Source organism: Xiphophorus couchianus, chromosome 6, assembly GCF_001444195.1.
Source record: "Xiphophorus couchianus chromosome 6, X_couchianus-1.0, whole genome shotgun sequence".
Taxonomy (NCBI): Eukaryota; Metazoa; Chordata; class Actinopteri; order Cyprinodontiformes; family Poeciliidae; genus Xiphophorus; species Xiphophorus couchianus.
In genome coordinates this window covers 334,724-361,471 of record NC_040233.1, presented here as the reverse complement: position 1 = coordinate 361,471, position 26,748 = coordinate 334,724, and the positions used below count along the sequence as shown (strand labels likewise).

The 26,748-nt window shown below is 38.5% G+C and overlaps 1 protein-coding gene across 5 annotated transcripts; it reads left to right on the top strand.

Moving 5' to 3' along the window:
- Window positions 1-877: 877 nt before the first annotated feature.
- Window positions 878-12,894, top strand: tyw3 (tRNA-yW synthesizing protein 3 homolog (S. cerevisiae)). 5 transcript variants are annotated; one of them, XM_028020579.1, is made up of 6 exons: window positions 878-1,169; window positions 4,249-4,329; window positions 4,774-4,872; window positions 6,258-6,329; window positions 10,969-11,094; window positions 11,184-12,894. In XM_028020579.1, the coding sequence occupies exons 1-6, from the start codon at window positions 1,002-1,004 to the stop codon at window positions 11,313-11,315; spliced, it is 678 nt and encodes a 225-aa protein (XP_027876380.1). In that variant the 5' UTR covers window positions 878-1,001; the 3' UTR covers window positions 11,316-12,894. The 5 variants fall into 5 exon arrangements, with proteins under 5 accessions (XP_027876380.1, XP_027876382.1, XP_027876379.1 ...); XM_028020576.1 differs by having other exon boundaries at window positions 883-1,169; window positions 10,969-11,102; XM_028020578.1 differs by lacking the exon at window positions 4,249-4,329 and having other exon boundaries at window positions 881-1,169; window positions 10,969-11,102.
- Window positions 12,895-26,748: the final 13,854 nt, after the last annotated feature.

Sequence of the window (26,748 nt, the reverse complement as noted above, 5' to 3'; positions counted from 1 at the left end):
AGATAGGAGTATCTAGTTTATTTACTTTGGATCAACATTAGTAGTTTTTTTCTTCTTTTGCTCTTTCCTTTGGTTTGTTATTTTGTTTGTATGTCCTTTTAAATCATGTAAAGCACTTTGATTTGCCTTGTTGCTGAAAATGTGCTATATAAAAAAATTACCTTTACCTTTTCTCTGATATAGTATATGTATTTAATAAATTTGTATTGTATTGTATTATATTTGTATTGCATTTGTATTTTCTTAATATTTCTGTATGCATATGACCACATATTTAAAAGTATCCAAAGTTACACACATGTTTTTTTTAATTGGTTTAAAAATCGTGTTTCACAGATACAACTATCCAACAGATACAACTATCCAAAGTTACACACAAAGATGCTTACTCAAATTACAAATCCAGTATTACACATGCACAGGTATTTTGAGACTATTTTATGTCCATTAATACATCTCATACAATGCATCTCATGCAATCAAAATATCATTTAAGTAACAAAGTCTTTGTTAATGGACACAAAAAACAGGTGGATATTCATTCACTGCATGAATGTATTACCTTACTTTTAATTCTTTTAATTTAGGGGAGAGTGGGGGAACATGTCGAATCTCAAGTATTTTGACAGGAGGAGATGAGACATTAGATCACTGCAGGAATTACTGGATCCAGGGAAACAAGTTAGTTAGAACCTTAGCAGTTAGGCCCGAAAATGAAATTAGACATTGTTGATTTATTGCAGAAAAGTTCAGAAAGCAGATGATATCAGGCCGTATTTGATTTTTTGTATTTCTTTATGTCATGTGGTCCACACTCCTTGCCGGCTGGTGGCGGTAATGCTTACCTAACGGTTTTGCCAATCGCCAGTAAAACTTAAGAAGAAGAAGGAGGGAAGCGGAAGAAGACTGCTGTTATTTAGACGTAATCGGGAAACTGAACTGACTGGGTGTGTGAGTCACTGTACCGCTTCGAAAGCAGCAGTGAAGTATATCGTTAAGCTATGGACAGAACGTTCAGTCGGATTAAGACACAGAGTCTGAACAGGCTGGACCTGAGTAAGAAAGGCAGCGTGGACGAAGACATTGAACATGTGGTGTCTCTGCTCAACAGCTGTGAGCAGTTCTTCACCACCAGCTCATGTTCCGGCAGGATCATCCTCATCGATGGGGTCAGACAGGCTTTTAAAGTTCTACTCACTCTTTGTTAGAATCACCCAGGTCTTCCACTGAACTAAAGGTTACACAGTTTAACACAGCAGACATCTTATTTAGAAGGTGGCTGACATTCAGCTAACCTTAGTTTCATTGTAAAACATTCAAACAGAAGAACAATAAAATAAACACTTACAGGACAATTCCAGCAATCAACAGCTGTTACATCCTTTATTCATCTGTGTGATTTAACATTGTAAATCACTGTTATTCCTATAACCGCGTAAGCTAACAAACATGCTAACAACTAGCCATAACCGGCTTTAGACACCAAACTATCTCATTTGATTTACTCACCTTTTGTTCTTCCATTAGTGCAATGGAAGCTTTGGGGACTCCTCTTAAAAGTCACTTAAATCTAATGAAAAAGAATTCAGACTTTTTCTGAAAATGTCAGAATTCTTTTTTTTTCAGTGGCCCTAATCCTCTTCTGTACGTCAGGGATGCCCTGTAGCACCCTTTTTCATTTCTTCTCCTTATGCAAATCTTAGCTACTTTTATTTAAAAAAGTGATATTAACGGCATTTCAGTTGCAGGAAAAAAACTGTCAACTAGTTGATGTTACAACTCTGTTTTATAAGTCTCAAATTGATGTTCCGCTTAAATGCATTCTCAGCTTGTGGTCTTAAACTGAATTTACCTAAATGTGAGCTTCTTCCAGCCAGTAGTTGTAATAAATTATCTTTGTCCGAAATTTCTGTGAAGTCTGAAGTTAAATATCTTGGGGTAACTATACTTAAAGATCAAATAGCAAGAACAAACAGAAATTTTGATCAATTTATACTCTCTTTTCAACAAAGATTTAATCTATGGCTACAGAGAGTACTGACTGTCACTGGTCGAGTCCTGCTGGCCAAAACTGAAGGTCTTTCTTATGTTGTCTGTGCCAGTTCAGCCCTTGATTTCCCAAACTGCCTATGCACCAAAATTGATCAAATAGTTTTTTATCTTATTTGGAAAAAAGCCCCATTTCATCAAAAAGTATGTTATGATCAATAGACTAAGTTCAGGTTGTTTCAACATTCTAGACTTTAATACCTCACATTCTACTTTCAATGCAGAAAGTTTCAATGTTGAAAGTTTTGATCCACTTAACTTTGAAAGTTAAGTGGATCAAAAGATATCTGAAAAATCCAAATTCAATGTGGCATTGGAACCCTGTACACGTTTTTAAATCCTTGGGTAGTCTACACTTTTTATTAAGATGTAACTACAAAATAGGAAAACTCCCTATTAACTTATCTAGCTTCTATAAACAACTACTTTTATCCTGGACCTGGACATTGGTTTATAAACATAACTTTTCCCCTCATAACTGCCTTTTTTGGAATAACCAAGATGTTTGCTTCAAGGATCCTTAACTGGATTGATAATGATTTTATTATTATTATTATTATTATTATTATTATTATTATTATTATTATTATTATTATTTTCTTTATTTAACTAAGTACAACCATATTGATATCTAGATCTCATTTTCAGGGGAGACCTGGAGGGACATTTTCAAGAGGGACATTTGTAAAACAATTGTTTAATAAGGATGGACAAATGTTTAATAATGCTGAATTTCTTTGTAAATATAGCTTCCATGTGACTCTTAAAGAATTTGCTGTTGTTTTCAGTGCTATTCCAGCAGGTTTAAAATTTCATATCTACTGGGGATAGAGCTCATGTTAAATATTCTAGATTTCAAGAGTTATTTATTGGTAATACACATACATGCCTGCAAATTTGCCAAACACAAGCCTACCCTCACTGTTTTCAGAGCCTATTTGAGATGCTTTTTGGACTCTTAACTTTGTGCACCAACTCTAAAGCTGTGAAACTTATCATAGCCATAAGTGATGAATTTGATTTGTAACCTTTTATTTTTTTCTCATGGACGCCTAGGGATTTGTTTCACCGGCACCTCAAGCATACTACTACTGTCAGCAATTGTACATTTTTTATTTGTAAATAAAGTTGTTAAAAAAATACCCTAACGTGGGGACCCTTCATATGGTTGGCTGAAACAAGGTAGATATCTGATTGACATTTGTGGATTGAGCCACATCAGGGGAGTCTCAAAATTCACACACAAATGCAGAGAAGCCCAGAGGCCAGAAACAGCTTGTAAATCATATATATTTGTGTTTGCATATAGGCCTCTCACAGTAACAAATTTTGCTGAGCGATTAATTGTCTCAAAAATTATTGCGATAAATGATAATATTGTTTGAAGACCATTTTAAACTGATGTAATGGTAATGACATAATAATGCATGCAACATCTTGCCAAAAATGAATACTCGTCCTTTTCAAAAGAAAACTTAACACTGGAACTGGTAAACAAAATAAACAAAACAACCAAAAACAAAAATAAAATGGACTCTCAGTCTCCGTTAACAAAAAATGCACTTGAATAAAAACTAAACAACATAAAATGAAAGTGGAAATAAAAACTACATTCAACTAAAAGAGTACAGTTTATGAAGTCTGTATACTATATTGCCCTTCAATAATCATTAAATTTAGATAGAGAAGATAGTTCTATCCAACTACCTGATGCAGTAGTTCACTCGTACCTTATGCTAAGGAAATGAGGAAGGGAGGGGTCAGTGGAGAGCACAGGAGTTGAGCCTTTTTCATCCAGTGTCATCAATAGAAAGAAAAATACGCAGGAAGAAACGATAAAGCCGAAAAATTAAAATGAGGTCGATCATTTTTGTTTATCATGCGATTAATTGATTTATTGTTTATTGCGACAGGCCTATTTGCATAAAATATACAAGTATGAATCATGTTCTGTGCATGTGTGAATCCTTCTGTGCATATTGCTTTGTACACACGAGTCATCTTGTGCATATGTGACTCGTCCTGTGCACATGTGAATAGTCCTGGCATTTGTGAATCGTTTGGTGCAATATTGAAACTGTTCTAGCTCCATATCCTTGTTCACATTTAGTTAGCAAATTGAAATGAAAGGCTTAAAGTCTTCTGCATAGCTTAGAAGTTCAGATTAAGCTGAGCATGAAACTACTTGTTCCTCTGTAGGCGGCAGGCAGCAGTGATGCCCACAAACAGAACTGTGTCTGGCTGTTTGTCTCACACCAGAAGTGCACCTGTGATGACCTGGTGAGATACAGCAGGCTTGTGGCCCTGATCCAGTGCTTCTCAATTCCAGTCCTCAGCCCCCCCTGCTCTGCATGTTTTAGATGTGCTTCTATTCCAGAACAGCTGACTCAAATGATTGCATAACCATCAAGTACTGCAGAAGCCTGTTAATCAGCAAAATATTCTATCCGGGTGTGTGACAGAGGGGAAACACCTAAAATATTCAGGGCAGGGGATCGGGAGGACCGGAATTGTGAAACACTGCCCTGATCACACATGACAGTATTTCATATGTGAAAATATTGTCATGTGTCTTTTCACATGACAGTATTTGTCACGTGGAAATATGACAAATAATTTTATGTTTTCTGCATCACATTCAGTCAGTGATGCAGACTGCTTGTGATTCATCAGTCTGCATCATACTCTGATGCAGTCTGAAGAGTGTGTATTTGTGTTTTCCAGATGTCAGGTCTGAGCAGAGCCTGTGGAGATGCCGTGTTGAAGTTTGAACCCTTTGTTCTCCACGTTCAGTGCCGCAGGCTAGAGGATGCACAGCTGCTGGTGAGGATAGCACTCATAGGATTAACATTTGTTCTGGGGAAGAAGCACGAGCTGCACAGTGGTTCTTATCAAATTCCATTAAAAATGTAAAAGTGAATTACTTAACAGTGACATACTTTAAGGAGAATTTCTGTGGTAAATCAAAAATTCAGACCCCAAGAAAGTAAGAATGTTACATAAGTAAAATATAAACTGAAGTGGTTTTAAGAGTTTTCTGCCATGGGTTTTTAACTTGACTTGCCTGTGTAAGAGAGGGATTTCTTTTTCTAGATATTCTAGAAATTCTGTTATTTATAACATAAGAATTTTTAATAACTCCAGTCTGCCCAGGGTGTATAATCTAATGGGTTATATTATCAAGCAATGATCAATGATTTTATAATCTGCATGAATTTATAAGAGACATTCGGAGGTAGCTAATTGGAATAGGGTTGCACAATAAATCGTAAATATGTTGTCACCGCAATATCAGTGTTGAAAACATTCATATTCATGTTCAAACATTTCTGCCGCAGAAGAGAAATGTTTGCTTTCCAAAATCTCTGTTTGGAGATCAATAATTGTTGATATATAATATCTACACATTCTGAAGTGTTATATATTTATGCTAATGTAATATTTAGCCAGTAGGACAGTCTCACTACAGCAAAATCTCATATCAGACACACATAACATTGCCCAAAGGTCACACAGAGTAGGAAGCACAAATTAGAAAGAGAGGAAATAAGAAAAGAGGTATATATTGCACTTAATCTCGTCATTACAATATTTACCAATATTATCGCTATTGCAAGAATTTCTAATAACATTCAGACCTGGTGGGTTCTTTATCCGACTTGAGAATGAGGTTGATGTTAGCCTATATCATATTTTGAAAGAGTTATGGAGGTTTCCTGAAGCTTTTGACTGTCTGTTAGAAGATGACCAGCAGTAGCCAGAATTATTTGTTGAATTGCCTATATGCCACGGACTTCCTTTTAGCACTTAAACATTCTTTAGCCACATAGACCACTTCCAGTGCACAGGCAACAGAATGTTAGCAATGGCTCCTCGGTCGCTGCAGGACTATTAATGATGTTTATAGAATTATTATGACGTCCTCAAAAGCTCTAACAATGACTGTTGTTAAGTGTTAATATGTATCGGTGGTGTTAAAATAAATGAAGAAATTAGCTTGTTTCCATAGTAATAGGTTACCAAAAGTCTTAAAATCCCTTAAAGATCAAAGGAAAATTGCTTTTATTTGCTTATTAAAAGTAAATAAAAAGTGTTGAAGGTTGGGTCAGAGCTTTTGGTTGATGACTCTATTTAATGTATTTTTGATGTAAAGAACAGCAAAGTGATTTTTTTTCATTTGTAGGTTTAACATGCAGCTTTTCTTTCAGCATTCAGTGGCTGTCAACTCAGGCTTCAGGAACTCTGGGCTCACTGTTGGCAAGACAGGGAAGATTGTATCGGTAAGCAGAGAAAGGTGGTGATGCAGATAAGACGTAATTTTAAGTTAAACCAGGATTAGTAGCTTTTTTATGCATTTCACAAGACTTTTAATTTTTAAGTTCATCTTACAAACATAAGATATGAAGAAACGCTGAGATTGAATGTAGTTCTGGTGCATTAATGTCATTACTAAGATTTTCTGTGTGTTACAATGTTCTACTGTTCTATATCTGGACACAAAATAAATCATTAACCTTTTAGCATTTCTTAACATTACACAGAGTGATCTTATCCAAAATGCAGAACTATTGGATGAAAAAAAAATTTAATAAATTGACTTGTATGGACACCCTCCATGTTATTGTTTATATCGGGAAATTCCATGTATGCTCACATCGCTGGAGACCAAAAAGCCTATTCTTTTACATACTATCGATAGCTGCGCTGCCTGGGTGGAACAATTTTATTATCTAAATAAACCTTGGATATGTAGGTTTTATTAATTCGATACTATGCGCCACAGCAAAGAAAAAAGCACAGAAAAATTGTTGAAGAACAACTCAAACACTTGTTTTCTTGCTTTCTGTGTTGGCTACGCTACACATAGACTCATTGCCATACCTACTGACAACAACACCACATCTGTTTTACAGGATTCATCACTAAAAAACATTCAAACATTTCTCAAAGAAAAACCAGAATATTCACTTCGTTACAGTATTCTGCTTTTAGGCTTGACGTTTATTTTGCGATTATTAATAAGTGATCACTGTGGTAGATTAGCTACCTCTGCTATTAGCTATTCTAACAGCAGTGGTTGATTATATAATTGTGGTTGATTAATAATTTAAATCAACCAGGTCGTGTTTAGGTCGCCTGTTTTATTTTGCAACTGAACCGAAACACATTGAATTCAGAATCACATTTTCATGTTATGGTTGTCAAAGTCAAGCAAGAATAACTGAACTACTTGCCTTTCCCTCGCTATTGTTTGTTTTCTTAAAACTTTTTTCTGACCTTGTTATCTGGTTGTCATAGTGCAGCAAAGCTATACGTCCCTTTTTCTCATATATATATATATATATATATATATATATATATATATATATATATATATATATATACACACACACACCGTATATATCATGTGTACATTTAAGATTTAGCACATTATATTGAGAACAGGAACTAAAACTTATGGTAGTTATCATCAGCCAGCAGCTTTTTACTCTTCATCAGGAAGATGGGGGGAGATGTCACGCTGCAAGGGGTAGCTCTTTACAATAACCACTAAGTTAACATATCTAGAATCTAGATATGTTAGAAATTTATCTAGAAAATGTAGATATAACACAAGAGACAGCAGAATAAAGTATAAAAAGATGATAAAACATGTTACACTTAATCAACATCAAGCCATGTTGAACATACATGTCATCAATCTTGACTTGAAGAGACCCAGGTCAGAGGTCCACTTATTTCAGCCAGGATTTTATTTGAGAGTCTAGGAACTTGATTGTCCCAGTGCTTATATCTAGACCTCAGCACTTCCAATAAGCTCTGATTTGAGGTAGTAAAGCTGCAGTACGTAACTTTTATAAAAAGAACATCTTTTTTACATATTTGTTGAAACTGTCCCTATATCATGACAGTAAGTTATGAGACAAATAATCTGTGAAAAAATAGAGCTCCTCTCCCAGCTCCCAGTGCTAACTAGAAACAACCAATCGGAGCCAGGTAGTGCTGTGTCATGGAGATTTTCCTATTCAAAGATAAGACACAATTTCAGTTAATGACAGAATCAATAATCTTGACAGAAGATGCATTTTTTGCCATTGTATTTTATTGAAGAAACTGAAAATGGATTCCTGAAGGCTCCAAGAGGCTGAGAGCGAGCTTTCACAGTACACATATGCTTTTTATGTCTTCTTATATTTCTTTATCTTTGTATATTATGTATATACACATAACCTGCATCTTAACTCGAGTCGAGCAAATCTCAATCTCGTAATCTGTTGATGACAATGACAAATAAATCTTATCTTATCTTATCTTGCTCATGAGACAAACTTCCCCTTATAGAGATCGTCACTGAACTTCTGGAGAACCAAGAGAACAACAGAAACATCAGGCTACTGGTCACTAATGATGAAACAACACAAATTCAAAGCAGTTCAGAACCACAGATGGGTTCGGATCATTTTGACACTTTATCAATTTCAACTCAGTACCTGGAGCAGTTAGCAACTGCTGAAGCTACGTTTATTGTTGACGCGTTGAACCGAGCACGCAGCAGCGTGTTGAAGCAGGTAAGCAGAGGCATGCGCAGCGTGTCGCAGCACCTCGTGCACCTCTGGATGTTTGTAACTCGGCGCGGATCGTGCGCACCTCTGTTCACACAAACTAGACGATCTGGAAGATGCCCTTCCTGGCGGGTCCAATGTAAACCTTAACTATAAACGCCATACTGCTGTCTTGGCTCAAAAACACGCTCAACCCAAACTGTTGAGAGCGACTATAACTCAGCCTTCAGTCCCTGACATCACCGCTATACCACCGACAGAGAGAATGGGGTATGTAAACCAGGCGGCTGGGCTGATACAATTTAAAATCAGTCTACAGTTAACTCACACTTTGTGAATAATGTCAGAGTTACTACCTATAACTAGTCCGGCTCCTTCGCTGGGCTGGCAGTTTTGGCGGGTCTGAATCGCTGCCAACAAAAAAGTCCAGTTCATTTCAAAGACGAGGAACAAAATATATGTCCAGTTTTTGGCTTTTCCTTGCTCTATTTTTTCCATCCTTTTCACTTTGCCGCTCCATGGTGCTCCACTCATGTTAACTTAGTCCTTAAAAATGCTCTAGCTAGTTTGCCACCTGTTGCCAAGTGACTGATGCCGTTGGTAGACGGCTGGTGACAAGCTTTACCCAGAATACACTTGGAGACAATATGGATGATCCACTTGTAATTTTGTATGTCATAAAGTTAAATGTAAATAAAGCCAGTCATGTAGCATAACATTTTATTTAATATTTTACACCCACTATGTCACTAAAATCAGTCGGTCTTGTAAAGTTTTTAGCAACCATGACTGGGGCAGCCTACTATATAATCCTACATACATCATACTCAACAGGAGACTGCCCGCCTTCTCCAGCTTTCATCAGGCATGATAAATAAAGGGGAGTCATATTCTGTCTCCCATCCGGGCCCCCCGCCCTGACTCTCCGCCCCTGATGCTCTCATAGAATGGCAGTTAGCGAGAGGTTGCGCAATCCCAAGTGAGGCTTAGCTCGCTGCTGCCTCACCAGCCGTGCTTCCGAGGATTTGAATGGTAAAATGCGAAAATACAGCAATTTTGAAGAAAAAATAATCAAAATTGGTTGTGAAATAAAAAATAAATACTTTATAGTACAAACCACAGGGTGAACATAGCAATATAAATTATTTGATCATATTTTTCCATTGTGACAGGTGGTGTTCTGCTTCACTTGCCTCCCCTGACTGCACATCACTGAGATATATATATATATATATATATATATATATATATATATATATATATATATATATATATATATATATATACCTTATGGGTGTCACCAAGCGAAGCAAAGATTGTAGAGTGAGAGTCCTGCTTTTATCTTGTACTCTTCTGCACTCTAAGGGTTGTCGGCCAGCCTTAATCAGTTTTTGTTTGAGTGAATGTTGCCAATCTTATGTGGTTATGTGAGCGTGCAGCAGTGTGCATGTAAGATTAGAGTCAGAAGAAGGACACAGAATCATCATTGGATGACTTGCCAAAAGAAAAGGCCTCTTCTTTCTGAAATCACAGCAGCATGATTAAGATCTGCTAAGCTGTAACGCAGTTAAGCACAAGATTTTTGGAACCATGGCATTTGGACAAATGAGACCAAAGTAGAGATGATTGGCAATAATGCACAATACAAGGTGTGGAGAAAATTAGACACAGCATATCAACCCAAGCAGCTGTGCAGCATGGTGAAGGAGAACTGGTGCTTTTGGCTTTTTTGAAGCCACCGAACCTGGTACGAGGGCTGATGATATGAACCTGCTTTCAGTCATGCACTGTCATGAGTGAGTGACTGTCTACTCTCTGTCCGACACCTGAAGCTTGACCTTAACTCAGTCTTGAAACTGTCCATTGCGCTATAAACTCAACTAAATGGCTAAATATAAAAATCGTTACTTTTAATGTCACTTAAAAAACAGCTGAGTAGATAGTTCAAATCTGTATAATTTAGATAACTAGATTAAATTAAATGATTTTTTTCTCTTCTCGGCATAACTTTTCTAAGCAAATATGACACCCATGACTCTTGTCCATTTTTAGCATATTTTTAGAAGATTTGCTTTCTTAACAAAACATTGCATGATTTGATTTATTTATACACTTTTGTTGTATCTGTCATTTTTAATAGATTTTAAAATCAGCTTTCTCCCACAGTCCAAAAACATGACTGTTAGGTCAATTTTCCTTAGGTGTGAGTGTGTGTGTGCATGGTTGTTTCTTCTCTCTGTCTCTGTGTTGCTCTTGCTCATCTTCGCTTTCCAATGGAAAGATGCCCTTTGCATTGCTTGTATTGTACTTGTCATTGGGATGTTGCTTATATGTTTGCAATGATGCGCCCCTGCAGGCGGTTCGCAGCACCCACGGCCTGGAGGTTCCTCTGAGCCGTCATGGAAAACTTTTAGTTGATGAAGACTACATCCAGTTCCTGACACAAATAGCCAATCAGAAGATGGAGGAGAACCTCAGACGGGTACAGAGGTTAGCCTTTTGGTCGCTGCAAGAGAACCAACACCATCTAATGTGAGCTCATATCAGACTCTTTCAATGTGTCTGCTCCAGGTTCTTCCAGAACTTCCAGTCAGCTGTGTCAGCAGAGAGACAGCATATCCCAGACAGCCCTGGCACCCAGGAACATCAAGTTTCCCAACACACACACAAGAAAGGAAGGAGGGGAGAACAGGGAACAAATAAACAGAACCAACTAAATGTGAACAAACGAAGACATCAGCACGAGACTGTTGCTTGTCATGATTATGGGGACAGCAGCCTGCCAGAGCTGAATGACTGTCTGGACCTGTTTACATAAACAGATTCTCTGTTTAGAAAAGTTCAGGGCTGAGCAACTGTGTACTCGGCTATCCAGGATCAGGTTTAAATTGTTGAGTTGGATCAACTTTCTGGAGGTGGCTGCAGAGTTGCTGATAATAAAGGTTGTGTCCCATCTGTAAATCAGCTTTAGTTGGACATAACAGACACTTACACTGCATGAAAAGAGAGATTTCCCGCAGCTATTGACACATAATGTTGCTGCTTGCTTGAGATTGAGGACAGGTCAGCAGAAGTTGTTTTTTTTGTTGTTGTAATAGAAAACTGTTTAGAACTGTGGAGAACTGAGGTGTACTTTGTGTGTCGGTGTTACACCATTAACTTTCTCGCCCTTAGGTCTAGGAGAGGCTTTCATATTTAAAGGAAGTTGCTGGAAACCATAGAAATTCAAATCAGCTACTCAGCACTGGCCTTCCTGACTACCTCTCCTTATGCTTACATCTTAACAATGATTTGTTTACACATGATATGACTGCAAAAGTTGTAACCAAAGTTGCATTTTTATTTTCTTTTGATTTATATAATCAGAGATTCACATTCTTTGTAATTTTTTTGCCTTTTTCCATTTAAATGGAATTATACACAAATTATAATACAGGGGAAACATTAAAGCAATAGTACATTCACAAGAAAACAATCTAATATATATAATGAATTATGCAATTTTAATGTATTATAAAATTAAAACTATTGATACATTTGGGAAGGTTATGTCATCCTGGTCAGTTATCCAAAACTGATTAAAATCAAGAGCCTTTAGGGTTTCTTAGATAATGACATACTACAACATGTCATTACTGTTAAAACTACATTGTCATTGTTAAAACATTGAGATATTTGCAAGGAGATATACTGTTATTAGTGTGGATAATTAAAGTAAATCATTTCCTCATGTCTAGATTGACAGCCTGATACAGTATCTCAATCTCCCAGATTTCCACCACTGTGCAGAGTGGGATAACAACTGCCCTGCTTAAACATACAGAACAGTGGATGTGTTTACTACGCATCGTCCAGCAATGTGCTCAACATGTAGAAATGATGCTGGGAGTGAATTATCTGTTCCCTGCAAGCTGCAAACATGTACTAGCATTCTATAAAAATATGAGGCTTATAGATGAAAGATGACTTAACATTGCAACTGAAATAGAAAGATATTTCGAATTAATTAAAGAGCAGAACTAAATGCAAACTCGCACTGTGGATGAAGTCAAAACCTTTAAATGGAAAGGAAAGAAGGAATATGACACCAGTGCATTAAAAACACACAGAAATTAAAACATAAGAAAATGTGGAAGGTGCAACAGAGAACACAGTCATGCTGTAGAATACCCAGCAAAAGGAAAAAATGCAAGAAGTGCAAGAAAAAGAGACATTTTACAGCAGCAAAGAGTGTGTGAGAGCTGACAGTTAAGGAATGCAATAATAAAAATGATGAACTATTCTTTCTGGGCTCACTTACTGAAGATAAAACATTAGATGAGGTCAACACATAAGATGAGCCACTTTGGCACACCACATTGAACATTGGGAACACCCCAGTCACATTTAAAATAGACTGAGAGGCAGACATACTTCATTGATCACAGAGATTACATATGATGGCTTAAAGAAAAAAAACAAACTCAAGCCAGTCAGAGGAGCACAACTTGACAGCCCTGGAGGCATAGTGACCACTAGAGGGTAGTTCATGGCCAAATTCAGTTCTCAGGTGAATAGCAACCTGTTTGTTTGCTACTTCAGGATAGTGGTAGTAAAATCACAAGGAGATAATTCAAGTTGAGTCTTCTTTTGTTCAAACACTCTGTTTTTATTTCTAAAACAGTTTGTGGTGCTAGAGTCTTAGCTTTTTTGCCAGAGTTTTGAGTTTCAGAAGTGTCCATCTTGGCTTGGTTTATGAAAACTTCCAGTTCAGCCGCAGCTTTCAGTGCTGATTTTCTTCTTTTCTCATATTCTGTTTTCCTAGGTAGCTCTTTCTCCACTTGCTGATCCTCATTTTGTTGCTTTCCAGATATCTTCTCTTCTTCAGTAACTTGAAGTTTAGAGAGCAAAGCTTCATTTGGGTTAATCTCATTTTTGACAATGACTGTTTGATTCTCAGCTGTTTCTGTTATTGAAACTTGTTCAGAGTTTTCTTCAGAAGCTTTCTAATCAGTAATTGAGTGTTTCCAGCTCAGAAACATCTTTCATTGTCACATTTCCCTTTCGGTTTAGATTTCTTAGATGCCTCTTTCTCCTCTTGATGATCTTCATTTTGTTGTGTTTCAGAGACCATTACTTCTTCCCTCACCTGCTGTGGTTTAGAGGTCACCGTTTCATTTGTATTAGTGTCCTTTTTGAAGTTGACTTTGTGATCCTTGACTAGATCCAGGATTGAACCTTCTTGTTGTTCTGCCTTTTCTGTAGAAACCTTTGCTCTGAGACAGATTTCATCTTGTTCTTTCGCTTCGATTTCTTAGATGGCTTTTTCTCCACCTGATGATCCATCTTTTGTTGAGTTTCAGAGATGTTTCTTTTTTCAACATCTTCCAATAATTCTGTCTCGGTGTGTATTGAAATCATTCGATGTACTGGTTTTGACTGACCAGTCCCAGTCCTTGGAGTGGGGAATGTTATCATCTATTCTAAATAGAGGAATCATGTGCAGAAGTTGCACATTTACAGAATAGAGATGCTTTCTGTCCATAAAGGTGTATTCACAAAGCGGGCTGCTCGACTGAAGGATGACTGCAGCTGGCCCGGTACCGGTACCGCATAGCTCCTTCTTTAAGTTTTGCTCAGAGCTCCAGGATGATCAGTCCGGAAAATCTAAACACCAATAAACCATCATCAACATTTTCCAGCAGAACGATATGATCTCTTTTCAATCGCTCCCTCTGAATCCTTCCATTGGCAATGTTCTCCATCAGAGCCAAAGCACTACACAATTGCGTGGCTCACCTATATGCAGCTACTTATGTAGGTGTGATTGTATACACACCTTGATCATCTTAAAAATAATCAAACCTGTTGATTATTTTTAATCAGCAGGTTTGAGTTAATCTGCTGATCCAACCCCGTTTTCTTTTTCTAGTGAGAATGAAATTACCCCATGCATTCCATGCGCTTCAGCGCACAGACCAATGCGTTATATCTTTATGAGACAAAAACTGAGGAAAAGTACTATTTACATTCAAGTGAAGTTTTCATATCCTTTTATTTTATTTTCTTTATTTTGTGTGCGTGTTAGGTTATTGTCTGAGGATAAATGCGGCTCAGTTTCGTTTAAACAATAAAATATTAAAATCATGAAAAAACTTTGGGTTTGATGCTTCTTGGTCTAAATAACTGAATGCAGTCAGGTTTTAGTGTATTTTGGTGAGTTTTGACGCTTTGTAGTTTGATATTATCCACTGAAAAAGTTTGAGTGACTGCCGCACATTTTCACGGCAGGGAAAAAGTGTGGGTATATTTATTCATACTTTGACGCAAAGTTCATTTTTATACATGCCGACTTGTGCGTAAAATTTGGCGCCACATTTTTTTGTGCGTATGCACGCTTTATACATGAAGCCCCTGTAAAAGGAGGTTGAAGAATACGTGGATGCCACAGGAGAGTTTGTTGGAGTGAGGAGGACAGTTCTGGAGCAAATAAAACAAACGGAAATGGACAGCGAGCTGCAGAGTGTCCTTATGTAAATAAAGGACAACAGGCCAGATCACATTAAAAGTGCAGCAAAATCATATTTCCATCAGCATGGTTCAATGAGCGAGTTGAATGGAGTTTTGAGATACGGAAACCAAATCATTATCCCTCGCAGCATGCGGGATGACATGATCCAAAAAATCCACCAAGGCCACCAGGGGCTGAGGAAATGTAGACAACGCTACAAAAATACTGTTTGTTTCCCGGGGATTGGAAGATTCGTCCGTGAACTTATACAGTCATGTCAACACTGTAACATCAACCTGCCTAGCCAGCACAGGGAACCTCTACTCACTACACCGCTGCCATGGCAAAATATTGCAGCTGATCTTTGTGAGTATGATGGAAAAAGTTACCTGGTCATAATTGACCATTTTTCAAGATGACTGGCAGTTTTGGACCTCCCAAAGATGAACAGTGAAACATTGATTGCAAAACTGAAAAGCACCTTCAGCTGTTTCAGGATACCTCAAGAAGTATGGACGGACCACAGTTTTCTGCAGAATAGTTCGGAAGGTTTGCTGCAGTTTGATTTTCAGCATGTCACATCCAGTTTTAATTTTCCCCAATCTAATGGCATGGCAACAATCTGTCAGGACAACTGAGGCTATTCTTAAACAAAAATGATCCCGACCTAGCTCTTCTGAGCTACCGTTCTATTCAACAGAGCGACTCTCTTGCGTTCAATAGAAAGCTTGTGATAGGACAAAGCTTACACACAACCCTGCCAACCCTAAAGGAAAACCTGAGACCTGCTTGGCCTGACATTGAAGCAGTGAGAGAGAGTGACAAGAAAGCCAAACTGTCATATGAGAGACTCTATAAGTTTTCGAAAGCGAGCAGAGTCCGAGCAGAGGCCACAAAATAATTATGCTCAACAGCAAACAACATAATCCCAAGTACAGCATAGAGTAGCTCATCAATGTAGCAGCCATGTAGCCTGACGTAAAAATATTTTGCTAGATAATGACAAACACGGCGTTTTGAAGCCAAAATACCTCAGAAATATACAGAGCCAACCATAAGAATCAACACATTTAAAGTTAAAACTCAGTTTCACACAAACACAAAGACCCTAGCTGTTGAATTAGACCAGTCCAGGTCACTATCAAGCTAATTTTCTATTAGCAGCTTTACTAATCTTTTACATTACATTACATTTACCAAGGCATATTAAAACAAACCTTTATGCTTTGGCTTTTTTCTATTCTTGGTCTTTCTTTTCTCCCTTCCCGAAAGAGAAGTCATTTTTTGAGACATTGGCTTATATAACTTATGACCAGAGCTTCGGACCTTTGGATGTGCTCTGTTCATTGCGCAGCAGCTCATGTTACCGGCGAAGAGTGCGGTACCTACTGCGGCCACCAGGGGCCCCCAAGAGCAATTTCTTTTTCTTTTTTTTAATCCATAAAATAATGATTTCTACATACATTACCAAATATATATTATTGTAAAACAAATTATTCATGATTAAATTGTATATTTTTTTTATATTATAATGACATAGAAATGATTACTAAAAAATATTCAGCTCCCCTGAGGGGGCCCCTTAGTGGCCCTGGGTCCCTAAGCAGTTGCTTAGTTTGCTTACGCCTTGGGCCAGCTCTGGATGATGTGCAATATATATGTTGTGTATTCAGTGAAGTTTGTAAGTTTTTTATGCATATGTTGTTGTAGGCCTATTTTGAACTTTAGAAAAAATAAATCATAATTTGAAAACATAATAATCCACCTCTCTTTGTTTGACCTGGCCTGGCCTAGCCTTTTTGTAAGTATTGGAAGCTGAATAATCCTGGGGCTATAATCCCAGGTGGTGTTGTTGGTCATAATACAGTATTTTATAATTTAAATAGCAGATGCCACTAATGCTACATATACAAACATAAGGGAAAGGAAATGACTACATAAAGAAATGCTCTCTTTAGGACATAGTGTAGACAGAAGCCTAGAAAAGGAACCAGAAACTGCCTGGCTCCAATTTCATGAACCTCGCCATGTTGTTCATGGTGCAATGCACTCTGGGTAAATGACGTCTTTAGGTCCACTAGCTCCATCCAGCCAAAACAGCGATGAGTAACGTCTTTAAGCTTTTTCAAATTGAACCAAAGCGCATTGAAATCAGTTGGAATGTAGAAATCACAAGAGATAATGAAGATGAGGAAGACCAAACAGAAAAAGAGGTCAGAGTTGGAGCTGGTGTTTTGATGCTGCTGCCACATTTAGCTTCATAAATGAAACAATGATTGACAGGTACCCATGTGATCCAGTAAGTAACTCCGGCTGGTGCGGAAACGACTTTTTAGGGTCCAGTCTTGGTCCAGTGGGGATCGGTGGTTTCATATTCAATACCGGCAGCAATGGCAATTAGTTCTGTTAGCACTTCAAAGAGCTTGCCTACACTGAAAAAAGTGATTTTGGAGAGTGGTAAATATGATCTATACAAATCATGTAAAATTTAATTAATTTTTTCAGTCAGCCAAGGAATTATAAAATAATGGGTAAATTATACACATGCTACCCATTCGTTAACATTAAACACCATTACATAGGAAAATACAGTAAAATATACCCCCAATCTTAAGTACTGTGCTCCAAAGTTGCGCATGCGTCAGACCGCGTTTTTGAACGAGCGGGACTGGGAAGTCTGCATCCTCTCTGCCATTGAACCGTGAGCTGAAGGTAAGCTATTTACATAAGGGTGCTGTGAATAATAGCGCGAAGGCAAATTGTAATATTTGAAATGATGAGATGTTACACTTCACTTATATTCGATGTGCATCTGTGTAACATGCCATTACTCGAAATCAAAGTTTGAATCTGTCCCTGGCGCCACCATGGCAACTGCAGGTAAGTTGCAATGAAATGTTCGCGGTGTGCTTTTTACAAGATTAGCCAGCATGCATGACTGTGTCTGACCGCTGGTTTTAAGGTTAGAAACTAGTCAACGCCAGCTTTTTCTAATATATTGAATGGGCGGCTGTTTAGTTAACACATAGACTGTAAAGGGGATAGTTCAGCTTTTGCCGAGTGGTTAAGGTATAATGGTCAGTAAGTATCTGCAGGTCTCTGCTCCCACATCACGCTGCACCAAGACACAGGCAGTAAATACACTGCTGTCATTGAGGAACAATTCATTTGTGTATTTTCGCCGCACATGAGAAGTCCCGTCTTCAAATACTACTATACTAACATGTCGCCAACATATGAAATGACTGACGTGTTTTCTGTTGTTTGCCTGTTAGCTCCGTTAGCTCCCTTAACATGGCTGCTAGAGTCGGTCTCCGCCGCGGTTTGTTTAAAAACAAAATGATCCGATCTCCAGATTACCTGCATGCCTGCGTACGTGTGTCTCTGTTGTTAAAGTTTAGCGTTACTTCTCAGAGTTTTATTTTTACAATCGGGACTCTGAAGACTCATGTAAATTCGACGTGTCGCACGTCTTTTCCGGTCAGTCGTCATGGAAACAGGACGCTCATCTAGCGTGCTGATGTGGACCAGAGTGGAAACAAACATGTTGTAAAATGAAAACAAAGTACCACTGTATCCAACCTTATGTGTGTAAACACCCACTGTTGCTGCACCTAATTTTTTTAAAGGAATTGTGTGTTCAAGTAAAACATTTTAGAATTGATTTTATATTATATTGGGTATTGTTAAAACGTCAGTGCTTAATAAATATTTTCAGAATCTTGTAATATTGTTTATGAAGCATATTATATCTATGAATATGATCTATGAAGCTAATTCTATGAAGAATGAATATTAATCTATGCAATTGCATTGCCTTTATTTTAGTGAGGTAAGTACAGTTATTTCTGCACAACAGACCCTTGTCAGACAGACAGACCGCTCTGATCAGAGGAGCACAGAGAAACTGCAAAATATTTACCTTATGTTTAGTTTCTACCTTCATTAAAGAGCCTCAGACTAATTGTGACGTTAGATAAATGACTTGTAACTTGTTGGTTGTTAAAGGGAGAGTGGAGGCTCAATTCCACATCATGGTTTAAAACCAAACCTGCATGATCAGAACCTTGGACCCGGTGTCACAGCTCTCATCTCTGCGGCATCACAATTCTGGGCCCCGTAAAGCATAATCTCTTGTTTATGAGGTTGTTCATGAGGTTAACATGAAGATAATAACCTCTGAACTATACATTAGCCCTTATATATTTCTTCTCCCAGGTACATGTCTGATCATTTCTTTTTCTCTTATTTCTGTTGCAGCCAGAGTCTTTGTATGTGGACACTCAGTATTTGCCCTCTCTTCAGTTCCTCTTGTCTGTCCTCCACAAGCAGGGACTCACTGATAGACCACTCTGCTTCCAGTTCTGGGGCTGACACACTCTCCCACGTCCTCACACCCAGTGTATCCTGTACAGGTATGCAAGTTTGCTAAATAAAATAAATAACATTGACCTTAAAGGTGTAGTTACCTTAACCAAAGACCTCAGTTATGGGGAAAATGAACTGAAAATACAAGTTGTGCAACTTCACAACATCAAAAAGATTAGACCTGCTGAAACACAGCAGGCTAATGCATGGGCATTTTGGTCGAGTCCACTCCATACCCTGCCTCTATGCAAATTGTCCTTGCACCGTCAAGACATGGGGTGCATTAAGGACACATTTATCAAGGCATCATTCTCAGTCTGTCATTTAAAATTTTATTTGTGTCCTTTTATTTCCTAGATCAAGGAAGAGTTCAGACGTATCACGACAGTTTCCTTGGAGGAGACATTCCTGCTAAAGCTTGATGAGTACACACCAAGTCTTATGCAGCTTATGCGTGCTAAAGGAGGGGCTGCTGGTTCTAAGATGCACCCTCTGTTGGACACTTTATTTAACTTTTTTTCCGCAAATATGTCATTATTGATATACGTGAATTGAAAGTGAATTAATTTGTAAAGCATTGCTTTGTTGTGCACAAAGTTGAGCTCCTTACCAACTTAAACTACCCTTTGGTTTTTAAGCAATTCGGTGTTAGTGTATGTAATTCTCTCCCCACTCTCCACTAACAGTCTTTTCACTAAATTGTATATCCCTACAGACACAGAGCATTGAGAAAAATAGGGATGCAGTTGTCTGCTGCCTCATTAACTACCTTGGTGAAAGACAAGAAGATCTTTTCCATGACTGCCAGGTATGTCATTGATAACAGATGATTGATTAACTCAAGGGATCCTCTCCTCTCCATTCCTTTTCCCTCTCTCCCCTTTTTGATCACTCCCCTCTGCTCTCCTTTAGATAAGTTGAAATGTATTGAAACAGCATATTCAATAAAATTAAAAATGTGTATCTTTTTTGTTTCTTTCTTTTTAACATGTAGGAATGTGAGGACTACACAGACAAAACAATGAAGGTGATCGTGATGCACAACATCATGGCTGAGGAGGATCCATCAGATGTGTCGATTGTGATTGAGAGAAACCAAGTGATGGAAGGATGTGGAAGCCGAACAAAGGCGTGTGTACTGCTGATGGGACTGATATATGCCCTCAACCATGACTATCCAAAGCAGCTCAAGAACACATTTGAAGCTTTTCAAAAAAATTTTTTGGAACTTGATGGGGTAAAACTACTGAAGAAGATCCACAGCCTCAAAAACAAGCTCATGCAATAGACATATATTTCCCCTCTTATTCCAAGAGGATCTTTTGTCTGGACAGAGAGTTTTGATGGAGTATAGTTTTATATTTTTGTTCTCTTCCCTCCTCTGCTCCACACACAGAAATATATGTACAGATGGATACATAAGTATGTTGCAGCCTCTCTCAGTTTTTTGTTATGTATAAATACACCTGCAGATTTCAGATTTGCTCAGTCACTGTTGTGTGAGGCCGAAGAAACACAAGTAAGAGTTTAGATACAAGAAAATCTTCATATGATTGGACATCCCTTGCACCTCTGCTCTGATCACCTCACTTCTCCTTTTCTCTGATCAACTCCTTTCTTATTGAGCAGTCTGGATGTTCTAAAGCAGGGATATGTTTTATTGTCCAACATTACTGAAACAACAGTTGAAGTTGTTAGGTTATAACGCAGGTTCATTATTTGAAATGTGTGACACTGTTGTGCTGCGGTTTGTTCTGTGTTTTTGTTTTTGATGACTTTATGGATTAAAAACATTGAGAAGGTGTACGATCTGAATGTCTTTTTTGGGGGTACATCTTACCTTCTCTGAATAAGTAATGGTTATTAACTGATTTTAATTAACTTTGATTTGTAATTATCAGGTATTACCTACTAGCAAACAAGACATAGTTTTACCTAATTTAACTGAGTAAGTAGTTGTTGAATATATACACAAATATGAGGTAAAGTTTACCCAAATTCTTTAAGTATTTCATATATTTTTTGTTCAGTTACTTTATACTCAATATATGGAATTGAATTTACCCCAAAAGAGTCGATGCAAATTGTTACCTCAGATTTATTAGGTAAATTCTATAGATGAGTTTTTTCAGTGTACCTGATGTTTCTCCCAGTGTTTTCTGCTCCCTAGCTGGTGGCAGCAGGGTTTAGGCGCTTTGTGGATAAAAACTACCTGCACAACATTTGTTTTTAGCTTGTACATGCAACGATTGCTTTTGACAGTTTTGCTCATTTAAATGACTCGGTCTTCTGGAGAGAAAAGTTGAGGGTACAAATGTACCGGTAGTGTTTTCGAAGTTGTTAGGCTCTTTCTTACTGCACTCTTCTTTTTTTCATGGGAGAAATTATCCAGACTCACCTCACAGTTTTTTTTGGTTTGTTTGTTTTTTTTAAATTCCAGCCAACAGTGGCATGGTGTGGGATTATCTAAAATTACACCAGTCAAGTGCAATACACTAGTGAAATTGGCCTTTCTGTGTTCACTCTGTAGATTCTAGAATGGACCAAAACGTGTCGTCAACCCATTGGGTGAATAAGTGTCGACCTCCATAGGGAACAAATATAACAAAAGATGTAAATTTTTGAAGCAATTATGAGTTTTGGTGAATCACAAACAGCAATTTTTTAGTTAAAAGGAAATATGTCCAACTAATCTTGGATCCCTTTAAGGAAGCGTGGTGATAGACCAGCACTGTAATTAGGCCTTAATAAATTGGACTGATGACTCTTCTGGAACCTCCTACATTGAGAGCTGCAGAACAAAAAATCTCCACAAGGACAATTTAGTGGACCTACAGGCAGCTTCAAGTCAGATCCATAAACCAAACCTTTAAAATCCACTCCAGATTTTCCTCTTCAGGTCACTGTTTCTATGCACACATGTTGACATCAAACTCCACATTGCTGTTGGCTAATTAGAGGCTTGGAAGCTGTCAGTCACATGGAGCCCTGCCCTTCATTAGCCACAACCTGTGGTCTAGAGCTTCTTGCAGGACTCCATCCATCTGACACAGAGGGTCCAGCAGCAGCAGGTAGGCTGAGTGATCTGCTTTTTCACACAGAATGGAGTTCTTGTCTTCATTTATTGATTAGCTATATGGAATTGGTTGTGCCTGTTTTAGCTATTAGGGCCTTATAAAAACTATATGTTGAGTCATAAAGCTACTCCTAACTTATCTATGTTGCAGAAACGTTTCTCCCATTCTTCTGAGCTGTTAGTATAATAGTACAGCAAAGAAAACACAGGGGAAGATGATAATTCCTTAATTCAGCTTAAGCTTCAGTTTCTCTTAACTGGTGATCATTTGGAGCCTGCAGTATATAGCTACAATATAAACTTGAAATAATTCATAACTTTAGCAATTTTATCCCACCTGATATTAACTTGCGATAACTGTATTTGAAGCATACATTTAGAAGTAGATGTGTCGTAATGGTCTTTCCAGGTTTGCTGTTTCTAATTAGATTAATCTAATGTTTTTTTATGGAGGAAACATTCCTTGTATATCTTTTTAACACCATAGTTAGTGTTTATATTTGAGCACAGGCTTGTGCTCAAATATAAACACTAACTATGGTGTTAAAAAAAAAGACGAGTGCACATTGTAGGTTTATCAGGTAGGCAGACTGAGCACATGGTGGTTTTACTGATCATCCCACGTGGTGTTTAGCAAGCAGATTGTTTAAAGAGATTACCTGCCTAAGAGCAGATTAGCTTGGTTTTCCACTTTTCTATTCACTGGTTACCTGATCAACTGATGGACTGCTGTAAATCTCCCACTGTTTATTTTCTAGGAGAGAATATGGCCAGTTTTGTAAAGATATTTTCATGTGACTCTACCATGTTGGAATGATTGAATGAATTCAAACCTAACTGGGAGTCTGGTTGGATTAAATCCCTCTCGCAGATTGGCAGGGTATGTCTCTTGATGGAAGGAGTCAGGGCAGCATAATTTGCATGTCTCCTTCTACGATTGAGTGTTCCCCTCCCCTACACTAAAGAATATTAGACTAGTTCCAATATTAATGCTACAAGAAGATAAAGTAAACACAGCCTCGACATACTTCAGGAGTTAGCAATGGGAGCGTCAATAATGTAACTTGAAAATAAAATTCAACCTGCTGCCTTGAAAACCACATAACCTCAAGCCCCCATTACCTGCAATCTAACGGAGCTGCAGAAAGGGCTGTTCAGACCGCTAAGCACATGCTTAAACAACCTGACCCCTGCTTAGCCCTTATGAGTTACCGCTCCACACCGGTAGCGGCAACAGGTTCCAGTCCAGCGCAACTTATGACTGGCCGACAGATCCGCACCACTGTTCCTGTCTTGGAAAAAACATTGATGCCAAGCTCAGTCAACCCAGACCTAGTTTACTTAAAGGATGCCAAGGCTAAAGATTCTTACAGATCCTTCTACAACTGCAGATATTCAGGTCGCCCTCTTCCCGACCTTCTCCCTGGTCAAAATGTGAGAGTGAAACTTGATGGGGAAAAAGGGTGGACAACGTCTGCCAAAGTCATCAGCAAGTCCAAAGAGCCAAGATCCTATCTTGTAGAAATGGCCAACGGGAGCGTGACCCGTCGCAACAGACGTCACCTTCAGGAGGTTCCTGCGACCGATATTCCTGTAGCACAGCATTTGGCTGAGTCTGCAGTGCCACAACAGAACTGCAGATCCCCAACTACAGAGGTGGCCATTTCATCTGAACAGCCATCAAATCAGCCAGTAGCAAGCCCTCCTTCAGAATCTTCCTTCCCACCATCTACTCCTGTGAGGACAACTTCCAGGGGACGCGAAATAAAGCTGCCTCTGAGATTCAGAGACTAGAAGGTTTAAAAGGGCATAATAATCCCTATCAGGGCTGAGGGCAGTCTACCCCTGTGATGTCCTGTATTGTTTTGTATGGAATTTGTTAAGGCTGTTATTGAAAAAAAAAGTTCTAAAAACAAGAAGCCTTTGTTGAAAGAAATGTGACAGTTAAAGATTGAGTTAATTGGAGTAATTAATTGTATTAGAGAATGTACTATTTACTATCCTTTAAGACATTGAAATAACTTGCAGATTTTGCGATCTTGCAATCTTTAACTTTAGAAGAAGGGAGATGTCGCGAGATTAGTTTCTGTTGTACATCTAGAGTAACGGTAGTTACACTTCCTGACCACTGGGGGAGCACTAGAAAAGGACCCACCGAAACGAGTTCGAATAAGAGGTACTTCATGTTGTTACCTCATGTTACAGCTTTATTTGTTTTCTGTATAACGTCATCAGATGAATCATAATTAAACATATTGAGAAGTTAACATCAGCCACATTTATTTTAATTATAAATGTTTCATCAGCACATTGAGCACATGTGATCCCTGCTCCAGAAAGGTGAAGGTCTCTGGACATCCTTAAGGTAAACACCGACTAGCAGTCAGGAAGATGGACACTGATGAGACAACCTACAACTCAGAGGCTGCAGGAATATCCACACTGATGGTCTGCAGCGACAGTTTACCAATATCTGAAAACACATTGGACTATACACTGCCTGGCCAAAAAAAAAGTCGCCACCAAAAAATGGTCACACTCTAATATTTTGTTGGACCGCCTTTAGCTTTGATTACAGCCCGCATTCGCTGTGGCATTGTTTCAATAAGCTTCTGCAGTGTCACAAGATTTATTTCCATCCAATGTTGCATTAATCTTTCACCAAGATCTTGTATTGATGATGGGAGAGTCTGACCACTGCGCAAAGCCTTCTCCAGCACATCCCAAAGATTCTCAATGGGGTTAAGGTCTGGACTCTGTGGTGGCCAATCCATGTGTGAAATAGATGTCTCATGCTCCCTGAACCACTCTTTCACAATGTGAGCCCGATGAATCCTGGCATTGTCATCTTGGAATGTACCTGTTCCATTTGGGAAGACAAAATCCATTGATGGAATAACCTGGTCATTCAGTATATTCAGGTAGTCAGCTGACCTCATTCTTTGGGCACACAATGTTGCTGAACCTAGACCTGAACAACTGCAGCAACCCCGGATCATAGCACTGCCCCCACAGGCTTGTACAGTAGGCACTAGGCATGATGGGTGCATCACTTCACCTGCCTCTCTTCTTACCCTGATGCGCCCATCACTCTGGAACAGGGTAAATCTGGACTCATCAGACCACATGACCCTCTTCCATTCCTCCAGAGTCCAATCTTTATGCTCCCTAGCAAACTGAAGCCTTTTTTTCTGGTTAGCCTTACTGATTAGAGGTTTTCTTACGGCTACACAGCTGTTCAATCCCAACCCCTTGAGTTCCCTTCGCATTGTGCGTGTGGAAATGCTTTTGCGTTCACAATTAAACATACTCCTGAGTTCTGCTGTTGTTTTTCTTCGATTTGATTTGACCAAACGTTTAAGTAATCGCCGATCATGATCATTCAGGATTTTTTTCTGACCACATTTCTTCCTTGAAGACAATGGTTCCCCACCATCCTTCCAGTTTTTAATGATGCGTTGGACAGTTCTTAACCCAATTCTAGTAGTTTCTGCAATCTCCTTAGATGTTTTCTCTGCTTGATGCATGCCAATGATTTGACCCTTCTTAAACAGACTAACGTCTTTTCCACAACCACAGGATGTGTCTTTTGCCATGGTTGTTTAAGAAATGAGGAGTTACTCATTGCATCAGCTGGGGTTAAATAACTTGTTGCCAGCTGAAAGATAATCGCCTATGCAGTACTTATCCAATAGGAGGCTTGTACCTATTTGCTTAGTTAAATCCAGGTGGCGACTTTTTTTTTGGCCAGGCAGTGTATTATGAATGTGTGGCACCAACACACAATTCTGACACTTTTAAGTTATTTGCAACACCCTGGCTAAAATTAGCACATGTATATTTGGCACTGTATTAAGTTTTATAGTCACTTAATATAAACAAAATCATTGTTAGCTTACCCTGCAACGTCTCAGCCACCTGTTTTCCTCCCACTGCAAGGTGGAGATCAGCTGTCGTCCTCCCCACCATCACAGCATTTCTCCAACTGAGCATTTTCTTGAAGTCTCAGAAAAATAACAATCAGGCTATAAAACAATAGCTCTGCTCTCTCTCTTCTTTTTTGTCTCAGAAAAAACAACAACTCATGTTGGGTCGCATAGTAACGAAGCAGAGTATATGGCGCCTATACCCCGTACAGCGAGGAGGTGTCACCCTGCTACAAAGCCGAGCCAGGCAAATGGAAACGTGGTCACTCAAAATAG

Excerpts from the sequence above, each read along its gene's own strand:
- tyw3 (XM_028020576.1), top strand. The coding sequence starts at position 1,002 with ATGGACAGAACGTTCAGTCGGATTAAGACACAGAGTCTGAACAGGCTG. Across the intron at positions 4,330-4,773 it reads AGTGCACCTGTGATGACCTG|ATGTCAGGTCTGAGCAGAGC; the intron begins GTGAGATACAGC and ends TGTGTTTTCCAG. Across the intron at positions 11,103-11,183 it reads AACCTCAGACGGGTACAGAG|GTTCTTCCAGAACTTCCAGT; the intron begins GTTAGCCTTTTG and ends TGTCTGCTCCAG.